This window comes from Leptopilina boulardi, unplaced genomic scaffold, assembly GCF_019393585.1.
Source record: "Leptopilina boulardi isolate dan_hultmark-lab unplaced genomic scaffold, ZJU_Lbou_2.1 LbouV2_333, whole genome shotgun sequence".
Classification (NCBI taxonomy): domain Eukaryota; kingdom Metazoa; phylum Arthropoda; class Insecta; order Hymenoptera; family Figitidae; genus Leptopilina; species Leptopilina boulardi.
The window spans coordinates 43,266-59,208 of NW_026137900.1; the positions used below are offsets into that span (position 1 = coordinate 43,266).

General features: G+C 25.6%; 2 protein-coding genes across 5 annotated transcripts in view; one reads left to right on the forward strand and one right to left on the reverse strand.

The window, feature by feature from the left end:
- Positions 1-15,943, forward strand: part of LOC127285487 (uncharacterized) — an 81,873-nt gene that overhangs the window by 23,135 nt on the left and 42,795 nt on the right. The gene's annotated exons all lie outside the window — the stretch shown is intronic.
- LOC127285485 (cubilin-like) overlaps positions 1-15,943 on the reverse strand; it is an 80,493-nt gene that overhangs the window by 22,233 nt on the left and 42,317 nt on the right. For all 3 annotated transcript variants that reach the window (XM_051311529.1, XM_051311532.1, XM_051311530.1), the window contains one exon: positions 9,124-9,338. In XM_051311529.1, the coding sequence (XP_051167486.1) occupies positions 9,124-9,338 (215 nt within the window). The remainder of the gene's footprint in view (positions 1-9,123; positions 9,339-15,943) is intronic.

Sequence of the window (15,943 nt, forward strand, 5' to 3'; positions counted from 1 at the left end):
AAATTACAAATTACTGAATTATTATTAAATTTTCTATAATAACATTTATAAAGAAAAAAAGAATTCTAGAAAAAATTAAATTAGTGGTGCATAACGTATGTAATCGTCAAAATTATATTTCTCTAACGCACTTTTTTGAGAAAGAAAAAAAAATGTGCCAGGCAAATAATATTTATAATGCCAATATATATATATATATGTGGCACGCGAGGTTACTATAAATTTATTTCAGGACATCGATATATATTCATCGATTTGATATAAATCATTCCCTCCACCCTCTTTCCCGTGTGACCTTCCAAATCCTTGATATATTTTCTGGGATACGAAAATCGCTTACAGAAGTATTGGAAAGAAAATTTCAAATTTCCAAACTGTAAACCTATTATATGCTATCGATTAGTGAATTTTTTTTAAACAATTTTTTTATTTAATCAAATTTGTTAAATTTTTATTTAAATAAATTCATTTTTGGTTTAACAAAAAAATTATTTAATTTAAATAATCGGTTACTTGAACGCGCTCCACCGCGAAAGGGACCTTAACTACGAACAAATTTTAGGTAATGTAAAACTATCACTAAACATAACCTAAAACTTGTTTGCAGCTAAGGTCCCTTTCATCGTGGAGCGTCAGGTATTAAATATTTTCTTGAACCAAATCATTTTTATTTTGAGACAATATTTGATTTAAATACAGAAATTATTGGATTAAATATACACTTTATTTGATTCAAATAAAAAATAATTTAAAAATAATTATTTTTATATAGTAATTGTATTTGATAATGTAGTCAAGTAATTGATTATTCGAATTAAATAATTTTTTTTCTTCAGTAACACTCTGGTTGATTGCAAATTCAACGAAATAAAAATTCGGCCAAACGAAAAATAACCGAATTTGGTCAAATGCAAATTTTGATTAAAAAAACAAAGAAAATGATTAGTTTAGCGTTTTTAATCGCTAAAAAACATCTTTTGTGGAAAATATTAAAAAAGTACATGTAGACACGCGATTCTGGTGCTTTTTTTTTTAAATGACGATGCAAATCTACTGACCTAATATATAAACGCGTACAATGGATGGCAGACAATTGGGTTAACAAACAAGCGACTACTCTCTATGTATACGATTATTACCGATGGGATCAGAAGTAAAATGTTCAAGTTGAACAAAATGTTACAGTTAAAAATTATTGTCATCCATGTCTGTATATAAAATGGTATACGAGATAAATTGAATAAACATGAAATGTATTAAATGCTACTAACATCGGAGCTTGTATATTTGCGTTAATTACATCACCATATGCAAATATTCTGCGTGAAATCACCACTTTTGTATTCATGAAAAGTCGTATATAAAAAAAAAAAAAAAATCAAGCAAGAATTGTTTATGGCAAAGTGAATTGTATTCCGTATATATAATTAGCATACATATATATTCCTAACAAGAAAAACGAATAAATAATTTACCAAAATTAACTTCATTTTATCATTGCGCGTGAAAAATATTATTTTTATAATATCATCAAGTATTATGAATAAATCATTTAATTAATAAAATAATAAATAATCTCTCAAATTGAGTAATGTATAAATAACTAATTTCTATAATATCGAGAAACTATATTAAACATGAGATTATATATAAAAATCGAACATTTATTAGAACAATTTAAAAGTCATTGTGTTTTTGATAATTCAGTTGTATTGTTTTCTTAATAACTTACAACACCCGAGACTCAATGAATGTGAGTGTGTCCGATCATAAATTTAACTTGCAACTATATGGGAAGATTATACGACGCGGGGATATTTTTTTTGTGTTCATTTTTTACGACACAACAGTAGTGCGCGAGTATATATACGGAGATTTGAATTTAATGCCTATCTACCGTGTATGGAATGGCGAATCGACGAACAAACTATATATACAAAATGCTATTCTTTAGCCGCTACTATTTTTTTTTTTTCTGTTAAATCACACGAGTTTGCTAAATGCGAATAATCGAATTTGTTTTATTCATTTTTAAACAGTTTATCGCATTCACAAACAATCAATTGTGAATAAAGCTTTTTTGGGAGAATTTTTAGAAAAGAGACGCATGAATATTGTGTCACAAAAAAAATTTTCTAACCCCGGAATTTCCAGTGTGTCCACATTTTATAATTTGGAATTTTTATTTAGCCAAAAATCCAGTGTACTTTTTATTTAACAGGATTTTTGTTTAGTTAAATATATACAAGTTTTTATTTAACTAAATTGTTGTTTAACATAAAACGAAATATTTTATTTTGCCGAATTTGTATTAAACATAATTTATATTTAACCGAATTCATAATAAGTCAAATTTTTATTTGACAGAATTTTCGTTTAATCAAATTCACAATAAGCCAATTTTCTATTTAACATAATTTTCGTTTAACTGAATTCATAATAAGCCAAATTTCTATTTAACATAATTTTCGTTTACCCGTATTCACAATATGCAAAATTTCTATTTAACATAATTTTATATTTAACAGAATTTTTGTTTAATCAAATTCACAATAAAATTTTTATTTAACATCATTTTATATTTAACAAAATTTTCATTTAACTGAATTCACAATAAGCCGAATTACTATTTAGCATAATTTTATATTTAACCGATTTTTCATTGAATATAATTTATATTTAACAGAATTTTTATTCAATCTATCATTTATTTAACAGAAATTTTATTCAACTAAAAATTTCATTTAACCAAATTTTTATTTAGCAGAATTCGACAAATCTGAATTATGCTTTACATGAATTGTAATTAAAATTTAGTTAAATTGAATTTCTGCTTAATAAAAATTTGGTTAAATATATAGGTTTTGTTAAATAGAAATTGCATTAAGTAGAATTTCTGCCTAATGAAAAGTTGATTATTTATACTATTTATTTTAAACTCTAATTTTGATATGCGAATATTTTTCTTAGAATTATTAAAAATTTTATTTAGATAAAAATTCAGTTCAATAAAAATTTGATTTGAAAAAATAAAAAATTTTACTGAATATAAATTCTATCATAATGAATATATGGTATTTGGGAGAAATATTCCTAGGTAAAAATTTTGTACAAAAAATGAATAAAACGTTGTTTCGGATTATTTATATAAAGAGTTATTGGAAGTAAAACGAGACTTCTAAATTTGTATCCTTACGGTCAGTTTCTCTCGTTTTTCCCCCCAGAAGCTGATGATTTTTTAATAAACCCAAGAGAGAACATTTTCAAATTGCGAGGAAACTGAATCTCGAAGGGAAATTTCGTATGGACGTTAAGTAGTAACGTGAAACGAAGGTTTTAAAAAGAAGATCAGAGTCGAAACAACAAAAGAATGAAAAGAAAAAGGAGGAATTTTTTTCCCCCTATATATAGATATAGCCCGTGGATAGAGAGGCACGTCGTCACAGAGATCAATACTTGATACGTGCAAGTGGTCCAAAAGTCATTTTGATCAAAGGATTTTTTTTTATCAATTTTTCTTTTTTTCATTTTCTTTTTTTTCAACTAACACACGCGAATATTTAAATTAATAAATCCCTATATATTTTTTTTTACATAATTTAAATTTTATGTTTAAGAGGATTTTCGAACTTGCAGAGAGAAAAAAAAAATATCGTGTATATATTTGTAATGAAGAAAAAATAACTATAAATACAGTTTCCTCCTCTAATTATGGATAAGTGCTGTAGCAGACGCACGGGACTCGTGAGACGCGAAACTAACAGAAAGAAGCGAGTTTCATATTTACATAAACCAAAGCTAACATGATGAATGAAAATGCTGTTTCGCAATTGCCAAGCTGAAACAAAATTTTACAATTGCGCTCTTTAATGCAAGTAGCAGAAATGTCTGTGAAAATTAAAAATGCAATTCATTTTGTTACTTCACATCATGTAAAAAATATAATTCTCAATTTAAAAAAAAAAAACTTTCTATAATTATTTTTTATTTTTTTTTTTTAATGACACATTTTTCAAAAAAAAAGGAAAAAATGAAAATTATTTAAACTTGTTCAAAAAATTTGTTTAATGTATTCAAATATATATTTAAGGGTTCATAGCACATTAACATAACCTCATATACTAAAAATTTGTTTTTAATAACAAATATAAAACAATAAATAAAATTAATTTTATCAAATTTTGAAAGATTCAATTATGTACAATTTTCAAAATAAATTATTTTGCGTAAAAATTTGTTGTTAAATAATAATTATTTTAATTTTTCTTTAAAGTTGGTGAACTGTAATATTTATCCAATTTTTACACAAAACACATTGTGAAACATTGTGGAAACAATTTCCACAATACTGTTTGTTGAATTTTATTAACAAAATTTTTTATAAAATATTGTTAATAAAATTAAACAAATAAAATTTTTTATATTTTTTAAACAAATCATTATTTAATAAAAACACAAAATCAAAATTGTATAGAGAATCTTTCAAAGAGAAATAGGAGCTATTGTTATATAAAAATTGAATAAAAATTACGATTATTATATAACTTTTTAGAAAAAAAAAATATTAATTAATTATTAATTGGGAATTTTTATTTAAATTATATTTTTTTTAAAATTGTTTAACTAAATTTTTCTAAAAAGGTGTAATAAATTTTAAATATAATTTTTAGTTCTGTAAAAAATTTATTTTTCAGTTCGATGTTATGTTACGAGGCTAAAATATCCTTAAATATATAAATTAAAATTTACAATTTGCAAAAAAAAAAAATTTAAATAAAAATTTTATTTTTAAAAAAACATTTTGCTTCTTTTTTTTTAAAAAAATCCTAATCTATTATTAAAAAAAAAGAAAGAAATTTATTATTACAACTGTGTAATATAAAATTAAGCAAGTTGCAAGTTCTTAGCTTTTAGTGGAGTGGATTCCAAGTGGAGATTTGATAGTAGTTTGTACTTGTAATATAATTCAGAGAATTTCAAAGGCATTAGAATAGCCAGGTAGGAAACTGACACATTAACAGGTCCATGGAATTCCTTCCATTACTGGCTTTATAGCAATTGTGGTAAAACGCGAAGTAAATGGGAAGATAATGAAGACAAAAGATAATGGAAATATCGAGAGTATAACGCAGAATATGAAAATTATATATATATATATATATATATTATATTCGTGGAGAATAAAGGGAGAATATATATATAAAGCGATGAGAAAAATCGATGAAAAATAATATATAAAAGCGTGGGTTGACAAATAAGAAGTCTATAATACTTTAGAAAGTGGGGGTTAAAAAAAATTACACGTAAATTCCATTATTATCGACCGATAGATTGCGATGGGTATAGTTTTTATTACGCGTATATTGTTGCCGTTAGGAGGGGATTTTTTTCCCTATCATTTCCCTCCCCCACTTTTTATTTTTTTTTTTTTTATGGCAATGCGAAATCTCCCTTTGTCTAAGCACCGGATAAAATAACGATTTATTGACATGACCCAGCAGTCGTGTTTTATTGTTTAGTCTTGCACTTTTTTTTTTTTGGAAATGACATCACTTTTTTTTTAACGAAAAATAACTTATTTGACGTATAATTTTTATGGCAAGTTCCATATAAACGATATATTATATGAAACATCAAAAGAAATTTATCTTTCAGTATATTATATATATTTTTTTTTATTTAACTTTATTCTTTATGGTAGTTTTTGTATTATTGATTTATAAAATTAATTTTTATTTAATTTATATAATTATGAAAGAAAATTTATTTGATTTAAATAATCAATTACTTTGCTATTATCAAATAAATATTTACTTGAAGCAATTAATTTTTGAAAACAAATAATTAAATTAAATAAAATTAATATTAAATTAAATAAATATTTGAATTTCTATATTTGAAACAAATACTATTTAATTGAAATAAATATTTATTTTTTAGTCAAGTGAATCGATTATTTGAATCAAATAAATTTTTTTTCCAGTGTAATACAATTGAAAAGTGTATTAGCATCAATATTTTTTTTCATATAGATACTGTTTTGTTTATAAAAATATAATTCTATATTTTTTATAATACTACTGTAGTAATATTAAAATTGCAAAAAAAGCAAAGTCTGACTAAAACACACTTTTACTACTGTTGTCAAATTTGCAAGCATTCTGTCTGACTAAAACTGATTTCTACTACTGACATATAGAAATTATAAAACCATTCATAGTTCTGTCTGATCAAAATTGACTTTTACTACTAAAATCACAAAAAAAATATATTTCTATATATATTAAAAAGGAGATTCTAAAAGAATTTAAAAATTTGCTTATACATAATAATTTGCAGCAAAAATATTTTCTTTTTGTTCAATAAAAAAATTTTTTTTCCAAAATCAAAAAAAATAATCTAAAAGTTGACATGAAAAAATGATTGCTTTTCCATTCGATATATTGAAAAATTTACAATTTTTCGAGAGGAATAAAAAATGTTAGATGTTTTTCGTATTAAAATATATCGAATCTTTCTTGATTTCGTTCATATATATATATTTTTCGTTCTCACGAGAACGAGATTAGGGGTCGTTTTCAACTCGATGGCCCTATACGAAACGGGGGCAGCGCCCCTTACCTATATCGTTGCCGGAGTTTTATGGTTGCAAGGAAATAGGTTCGTGTGGGGTCAGGGATTGAAACGAGAGCCAAGAAGGACACAATGGAGTGCACATTGCAAACGTGGCATACATATTTGCAAGTAATACTTTATATATATATATATATATATATATATATATATATATAGCAAAATGTCAATTCGTTTTTACGAAACTAAAAAAGAAAAACCGTCACGTAACGGTATATTTATTTGTGAAATAACTTTTTTTCCATCACTTTTTAATAGAACTATAAAAATGCTATGCTCCATTTAGAAAAATGAATTTTTTATTCTCAGTATGAAAACACTCTGTGCAATTCTGTTTTCGCAAATTATATATAGTTTTCTCTTTGTTTTTCCCAATTATTGTTATTTACCCATTTCATTTACAAATTGTTTTATATTTTCCATTATAAATTAAAAAAAAAATTTAGTTACTTTTTTATATATTAAATATAAATAAATAAATAAATAAAAAAAATTTTTCGCTAAATACAAAATTTGTTGAAATAGAAATTTTGTTAAATAGTCAGTAATTTTTTGTATTGCTTTTTTTATTTGCAAATACGATGAGCAAGACTGTTTTAAAAAGAATTTTTTTTTCACCCTAGATAAAGTCCAATATCCATTTCCGAAAATCGCGAAATATCTTTGAGGGAAATAGTTTCCCGGTGCAGTGGCGTATACGAGATTCGATTATCAAACGTCGAATATAAAGTTCAAATAAAAGTAAAAAGTATATATGTATATATGTCTCTTGCACAGACAAAGAATAAAAATCGTATATATATATATATATATATATATATATATATATGTACACAATATAGAGGCAATGTGCCTTGTTTACCGGATGCTGTATCCTGAACTGAAGGATAAGAATCGTTATTTATTGTCGAGAGAAAGAAAATAAAAAAAAAGAGCGCGCACCTTAAGTCTTACTATAAAAAAATTTAGTTTAAATTTTCAAGAAGTTGGATTTCACACACAAGAAAAATAAATATTGTTCTTTGCAATATTCGATAATTTTCTCACTAAACAATTTTTATTTTGACTATAAAAATATTAAAAAATTTAACAAGAAAAAATATTCTTATCTTGAAATTTAAATCAAATTTCTAATATTAGATTGTGTTTCTACTTTTATATAATAATTTCCCTTATATTCTTCAATGAATAAACGTTCTAACAGAATTTACCAAACAAAATGGAGAAAGAGAGATGAAATCATATAATTATAATTAATAAGTGAAAATTAATTGACGAAACAAAAATACTAATTAATGGAGAAAATGCGCGATATTATGTACAGAAAAAAAATTATCACGCAAGATAAATAAATTCTACTAATTGTTTAAAAATAAACGAGAGAGAATGGTTTGAAAAATAAGTATAAGGTGAAAAAATAAAAAAGAAGAAAAATTAAATCCGAATTAGTGAAATGGAAATAAAAAAAAAAGAAAAGTACAAAATTAAAAAACCGAATTAAATACAGAAAACCGAAAAAAATGTAAGTAAAAAAAACAAAAACCAAAAAAAAATAATAATAAAGGGAATGAAAAAAATACAGGAAGTGTAAAATAAAAGGTAAAAGAAAAAATAAGAGAAAAATGGAACAAGAAAATAATATTGAAATAAAAAAAAAGAGAAAGAGAGAGAGGAACAACGACAGACAGTGTTGCAATTATTAGTGGAACTGTATTCTCGCGTGGTTTTTAAATGGCTTCCTTTGTGGTGCGGCACCGGTTTTGGAATTCGCGTGAAATTAATTCAATTTCCGTTGACTATGTTTCAGAACGAACAAACGACCCCACACCATTGGTCCGTGCGGTCGTTTTCACTCCAGTGCATTATCTATCAGCGATACCGCACAGTGTCATATATCGCTTAACAAGCGAACGAACTCTTCATCCCTCCCAACCTCCCTTCCGTTCCCCTCATCATTTTGTGACGCATTAGCGACTAATGGCTGAATTATGCACAAGACACACGTTTTATGAACATATAGATTGCATTAATATCACAAAATTCAAATCGCTTCGATAATTTTTTTTTTCTCTTCAAATTCCAAAATTATTTGTCTGTATAATTAAATTTAAAATTTATTATTTTTATTATTTATTTAAAAAAAACTCTGTTAAAAATTACTATTATAATTGAATAATAATAATAATTATTATTTTTCTTTCAAATAATATTGAGAAAAATTAAAATCTACCTAAAAAAATTGTTTATTTAATAAAATTCTTTGAAATAAAAATTTGAAGTAATATAATTTATAGGATATTAATGCGCCTCATAATAATAATAAGAAAAATTATTGTTATTATTATGCAATAAAAACAATTGCGAATTGAAAAAAATAATAGAAACGAAATATAAAAAATTAAGGTGAAACTTCTATTTGAAGAAGTAAATTTTTGTTGACATAGATTTGTAAATAATAAAAATGTAAAGTAAATGCTAAACAAAACTCACCTGTAGGTAACCTCCAGAACAGGTTGTTGCATTCTCAAGTACGCCAACTTTGAACTTTTTGAAACGAACTCGCAAAATCCAATCCCGGGGAGTGCCACGAAAAGCTCGAAAACGATACCAGCAAGTAAGTGGTTTTCCCCAAGTCTTTAATGTCACTGCAGGACTCGACACGTCTTCATAAATGTCCACTGTTTTGTTACAATGATCTCGCTCAGCTGCAAAATAAAAATAAAACAATTTTTTACTTCTATTCAAAAAAAAAAAAAATTAATATTAATTATTAGGATAATTATTGTAATAATAATCATAATAGTAGTAATTATTATTATTATACTAAAATAGTATTTGATTAAAATAATTTATTCAATTTAAATATTTTAGTGAATATTTAATTATATTGTTGAATTAGTACGTAGCAATAATAAATATAATTGAAATAAAATTGTTTATTCAGTTCGTTTTAGAGAGGAAGAAATTTTATTTATTTTTTTTTTATGTAATTTTCAATATTATAGGTTGGAATGCATTATTTACTGAGTTGTAGAAAATGCATTCCGAGGGAAGTCCCAGTGAGAGTTACCTGACTGCCTGTTATCACTGAAGCATATAATACTCTCCTTGTTTTCTCATCACAAGGTGCGGTAGAAATGTCTGAATGTTCAGTAGTAGTAACAGTCGGTCTGACATGGTCTGACTCTACACAAATGGCGTTGGGGAAATAATCTGAGGCATAATTTATATTAATGCACTTTCAAATGGGATATTTGATGCTATTACCAAAAGGAAAAGCTTATATTCTCTACTTTGCTATATATATATATATACTCGCGATGAGCTTGAATATGAGTTTAAAAAATTTTATTACACTAATTTTTTTCCCTCTCTCCCTCTTTCTCTCTTTTATAAGGGCGAAAAAAAACAATATGACTTACGAAACAAAATTCCATTCTCAGGAATTTTTTTCTTATCCTCCTTCTATTTTAATAAACATTGTATATTATATATGTATATTACACAAAATGTATTATCTCTTTTATTAAATTTTAACTTTTGCAATTTTATTATAAAAAAATTCTTGCCAATTTAAATTTATTTTGTAATTTAAATTTATTTATTAATATAAATATGCGAACAGTTATTTTTTTAATTTTTTTTTTTAAAGAAAAAATGTAACTTAACTTTTAATAGAAAAAATTTTTAAAAACTACTGAACTAATAATGTAGAATATAATTTTTTTTCTACACTGAAAAAAAAATTTATTTCTATTAAATAATTATTATTTGAGTCAATTAAATTGTATTTGATTCAAATATACAAATTATTAGAACAAATACAGTTTATTTAATTGAAATAAAAATTATTTGGTTTAAGTAAATATTTATTTGATAATATGTAGATGGTTAACAAATTAACAAGATTGGTAAAAAAATTTGAAAAATAAAAATATAAAAAATTACCAACCTAGAAATCTGCCTTACCAACTGAAGGTAAAAATTTTGAAAAATAAACATAAAAAAAATTACCCACGTAGAAATCTGCATTACCGACTGATGGTAAAACAGGTTTATTAAAAAATAAAAATATAAAAACTTATTGTCACAGGAATCTACCTTACCGACGGATGGTAAAACAGTACTTTTCCATATTTACATTTTTCAAAAAAAAACTGTTTTATCATCAGTCGGTAAGGCAGATTTCTGTGTCGATAATTTTTTATATTTTTATTTTCCCAAAAAACTGTATTGCCATCAGTCGGTAAGGCAGATTTCTACGTCGGGAATTTTTTATATTTTTATTTTCAAAAACTGTTTTACCATCAGTCGGTAACGTAGATTTCTGTGTCGATAATTTTTTATATTTTTCAAAAAAAAACTGCTTTGCCACCAGTCGGTAAGACAGATTTCTAGATCGGTAATTTTTATATTTTTATTTTTAAAAAACTGTTTTACCATCAGTCGGTAAGGTAGATTTCTGTGACGGTAATTTATATATTTTCATAAACTATTTTACCTTCAGTCGATAAGGCAGATTTCTAGGCCTGTAATTTTTAATATATATATATATATAAAATCGTTTTACCATCAGTCGGTAGGGTAGATTTATGTGTCGGGTATTTTCTATATCCTTGAAATCCTATATACGTGGGTTTCACTGTAGTTTAATAACCGATTGTTTGAATAAAATAATTTTTTTTAATGTCATAAACAATATATTTTTTGTAAATATTATTTTTTAGAATAAAATATGTCGTCTAATTTTAAATAAAAAAAAACTATTCAACTGAACTGCTATATTGATTAGAAATTTTACTTTTACTACACCCAGAGAAATGATTTATTTGAAGCAAATATAATATATTTGAGTTAAATAAACGTATAATTGTCTCAGAGCCTATACTAACTTATTTATTTAGCGTAAATAAATTTTTTATTTAAATGAAATAAAATATATTTGCAAGAAATAATTGAGTTTGATAATGAGAAGTATAACTTTTCCTAATCTACATGTATGATAAAATCTTCAATTCCATTGTGTGTAACTGGACATTGTAGAAAATTGTCGAATCCCCGAGCTAACTATTATATATATATTACATGAAAGGATGATGCCGGAAATGTGCTTTAGAAATTCCCACGTAATCTCTAATGCAGTTGATATAATAAGATCAAACAGCATAGACAATATAATATTATATGTATACGTTTTCAAATGTCCCAAAGACTATCAAACTCTATCAAAGATAAATTTCAGTTATACACGCACAGTAGGTAATGGTAGTGGTAGTAGTATAGTTGTAGACAGGGATCAATGGTAAGAGTTTCTCTGTGTAATTCGACACGTGACGTTACATTTCTCCGTAATAAGATCCGAGGCCGGGCAAGAGAGGAAATAGCTCTTCTCTCCGCAACGTCGTCGTCTAGGACGTGCTCCACTAAAAACCTACCCGTTCCACAATGCGCGAACACGTTCGACGTGACCTTTGACTCACACACACACACACAAGTGAGAAAAAAAATTGGGTTCCCCCCTCCCTCCCTCCCTCTCTCTCTCTCTCTTTTTTTTCACCCCAAATATAAACGACGTGTGCTTGCGGTTTCGACTTATAACCGGAACAAAACAAAAAAAAAAATAACGAATATGATAACGAAAAGAAAAAAAATGATAAATGAAGATAAAAATAGTAATAAATAATGGTGAAAAGATGGCATGTGAAAATGAAAAGATGATAAATAGAAATAAAATCCTATATATATATATAGGAACGCAATGCATAAAAATGAAAAGATGACTATAAAAAAGAGGTGTAAATAAATAGAAAAACGACAAACAATGCATATATCAATAAAAAGAAAATAACAATAAAACCATAACAATCGAAAAAAAAAACGAAAATTTTTTCGTTTCTAAGACACTTATATGGAGAAAATAGGAACTGGAAAGTTCAAATCGATATTGGCCTTCTTTTGCTCTTTTGCGAATATAGTATAACTAGAAAGCAAAGTCGACAATTGTATCTTGAATTGCTGGAAACTTTGAAAAGGAACATATTGGAAAATTATCAGAAACGTGCGAGAAACGAATTTCCTTTTTTTTCTTTTGGTATTAATATCAAAAACAGGAATTTTGTTAAATGAAAATTCAATGATATTCTTTTGGAAATTCAAATAGAAATTCTACACTGAAAAAAAAATTATTTAATTCAAATAATCTTTTACTTGATTAATATCAAATAAATATTTAGTTGCAAATGAAAATGAAAAATTTGTTAAATTGTAATACAGTTAAATGGAAATTCTGCCTTATTCGATTAAATATAAATAAATAAAAAAGGGATTAATAAAAAATTCCTATTTAGTAAAAAAAAATAAATAAAATTCTCCGCTTCTCCAACAAAGTAAGTTTTATAAAATAAAAAAAAAATTGTAAAGAAAGTTTTTTCTTTAAATTATATATTGTATCTATTTAAAAACTTGTTCCGTGTCAAATCGAGAAGATAATTTTTAAAGGAGGTCAAAAGTTCTGTGAACTTCTCTGTCGAATAAAAGTTATAAATTGTGAAAAATATTCTTGTCTCAAAATTATATACACATTTGTAGAAAAAAAAGGTGTCAAAATATAAAAATGACTTTGTTCCCAATTCGAATATTTCAATTACTTTTAAACTTTTTTAAACTTGCGTTGAATATTTTTGCGATTTATTTTCTTTTTTGTGGTTTTATTATTTCAAAAGTTTTATTATAATGCTATATTGTGGTTTTTTTTGTACAATTTTTTATTCAACTCATTAAAGTTTACCATATTTACTGTTTCCAATTTCAAAACATTTAAACTTTCACGTTTTATACCTATGTACTTAATTTAAAATCTCTCGAGTTTAACTAGCTGGGAATATTTTGTGGTATATTAGTTAAGTAAGTTTTAACAGCAGTGCGGGTACTCTACTTTGTATTGGCTGATTGTTTATATTAAAAAAAAAAGAAATTCAACAAATTTAATTATTAATTGATTTTTAAAAAAAATTTCCTGAAAATTTACTCGATATATTTGATGGAGAAAAAACTTTTTTTTATCTCAAAAACATGAAAATTAATAAACAAACTGGGAAAATTTTTTATTTTAATCTATTTATACGAATATAGTAGTAAAAATTATTTTCAATTAGTACATTTTTGGAAATTAATATTCCTTATTAAAATCTCACCAATTTTCAGTGTGTATATTAATTTTTAAGACAGAGATTTTCCAGCGGGAATTACCTCAAGAAATGGATTTTAGTTAATAAGAAGAAAATCTAATAAAACGAAATTGAGAAATTTCTCTGATAAGAAGAAAAGAAAAGAGAAGAAGAAAATTGATAAATAAAACATTTTAATTAAAGTTATCGAGCCTCATTCGAGACAAGATTTATCCGTTGAAATTTCATCATTCACATTCTTTGAATTTATCTCTCACTCTCTAAGCAACGAAGTTCCCTAGATCGAGTCACGTTCTATACTCAGTGTGTAAGTAATTAAATTAGCTCGCTGGGAGATGTAAAGTTAGATCGAAGCAAGTTACATTGGTCATATAGAATGAAGTCGTTCAGGAATTACTCCCTGTTCCCTGAAGCTCGACTCGAGTCTATTAATTAGCACCTGGGGATTATACGAAGAGATCCCCGCTTGCTATATGGGTTGAAAAATTGTTAAAAGAGAGAAATCCCCATTCTTTTCTATATATATATATATTTCACATTCAATTGTCAACCAATGACATTTTGCCTTTGTCTTTTGTTCAGAGTAAAATTTCAAGTGGAAGTGAAACTAATAATTTTTTTTCTTTTCAAAACTGTTTCAGAATAATAATAATAATTAGTGAAATTAATAAATTTCTGTTAAATTGAAATTCTCTGAAATAAAAATTTGAAAATATGAACTAATTCAGATATAAATGAAATTGTCAACAAAAAAATTATATTTCTCACAACAAGAGACAGGATATATTATATTAACAACTAACCTGAGGGTTCAGTTTTATCAGCAAGTTCGAAGTGAGAAATAACATCTTGCTTTACGATCGAGTCATATACAGTCGTTAAATATAACTCAACAACTACACTTCCGGCTATACAAGTTATCCTCAGGGGGAGATTCAAGTCGACAAAAGACTCGTTGTATCTATACATGTTCTATATTATATATATATAAGGTCATTATTTTCCTCCTCTATTATTGGTCCATCATAAATGCCACTAAGTGACAAATTGATATTAAAAAAAAATATTTTTTTCCCAAAATAAATCCAGTGAATTATAACCACGTTCCTATTTCATTTTTTTTCTCTCTTTTTTTTTAGAGCGAAGAATATTGCTCGAATCTTGTTGAGGCATCATGACTTTATCATGCTTTTTTATGTTCCCTGAACCTGAGGCGAACGCTTATATTGGCTTCTCGAAGCGCAAAGAAAAGGAGCTTGGTGTCAAAATACATATATATCTGGGGGCAATAAGAGGTCAAGGAAAAGAGCTTTCAGTATAATCCTCCTATAAAATTTTGTTGGCTTTCCAGACAAGATTTGATTCTATAAAAAAAAAAAAAACGAAAAAAAAATTTGTCACAAAAAAAACAAAATTGCACTTAGAAAGAAAAATAATTCTTAATTTAACAAAATTATTCATTAATTAATTTTTGAAACTTTACATAAAGTAAATCCCTTCTTTAGCGATTTTTTTTCCAATTAAATTGAATTTTATTTTGAAAATCTACTAAAAAAAATATTCTATAGCATTCTCGTCAAGTTCATTTGACTGAAAAATTAACTGGTATTCTCGTTTCAGATTTCATTGAACAATAAAATCTTTTGATGAATAATGTGATATGAGAAACAAAATTTTACATGTCGATATTGATAAAGTAAAATTCAATTATAAAATAATATGTATAACTTAATGAAGCAATAAAAAAAATGGAAAAAAATTGTTTCATTAAATATAAAAACAACTATATATATATAACGAATTAACATATTTTTAAATTTAAAAATTATGATTCGTTTATGCATAAAATATACCAAAGGCAAAAATTTTCTTCATTTTGTGAGAAAAAAGAACTAAAATAGAAAAGAGGAATGCGCGCATTTGATATTTGGGAATATTTTCCTACATTTGTTCCAGGTTGTGGATATGTTCGATAAAATCTGAAACGTAAAATGATTACCAACTGCAGTCACAGCACGACACAACCATTTAGGTCCGCAGGCATGTCCGTGCAAATAATTCGAAATCCATAACAGCCCGAGGGATGAAAATAAACTAGTATTTCACCCCCTAAAGGGTGTAAA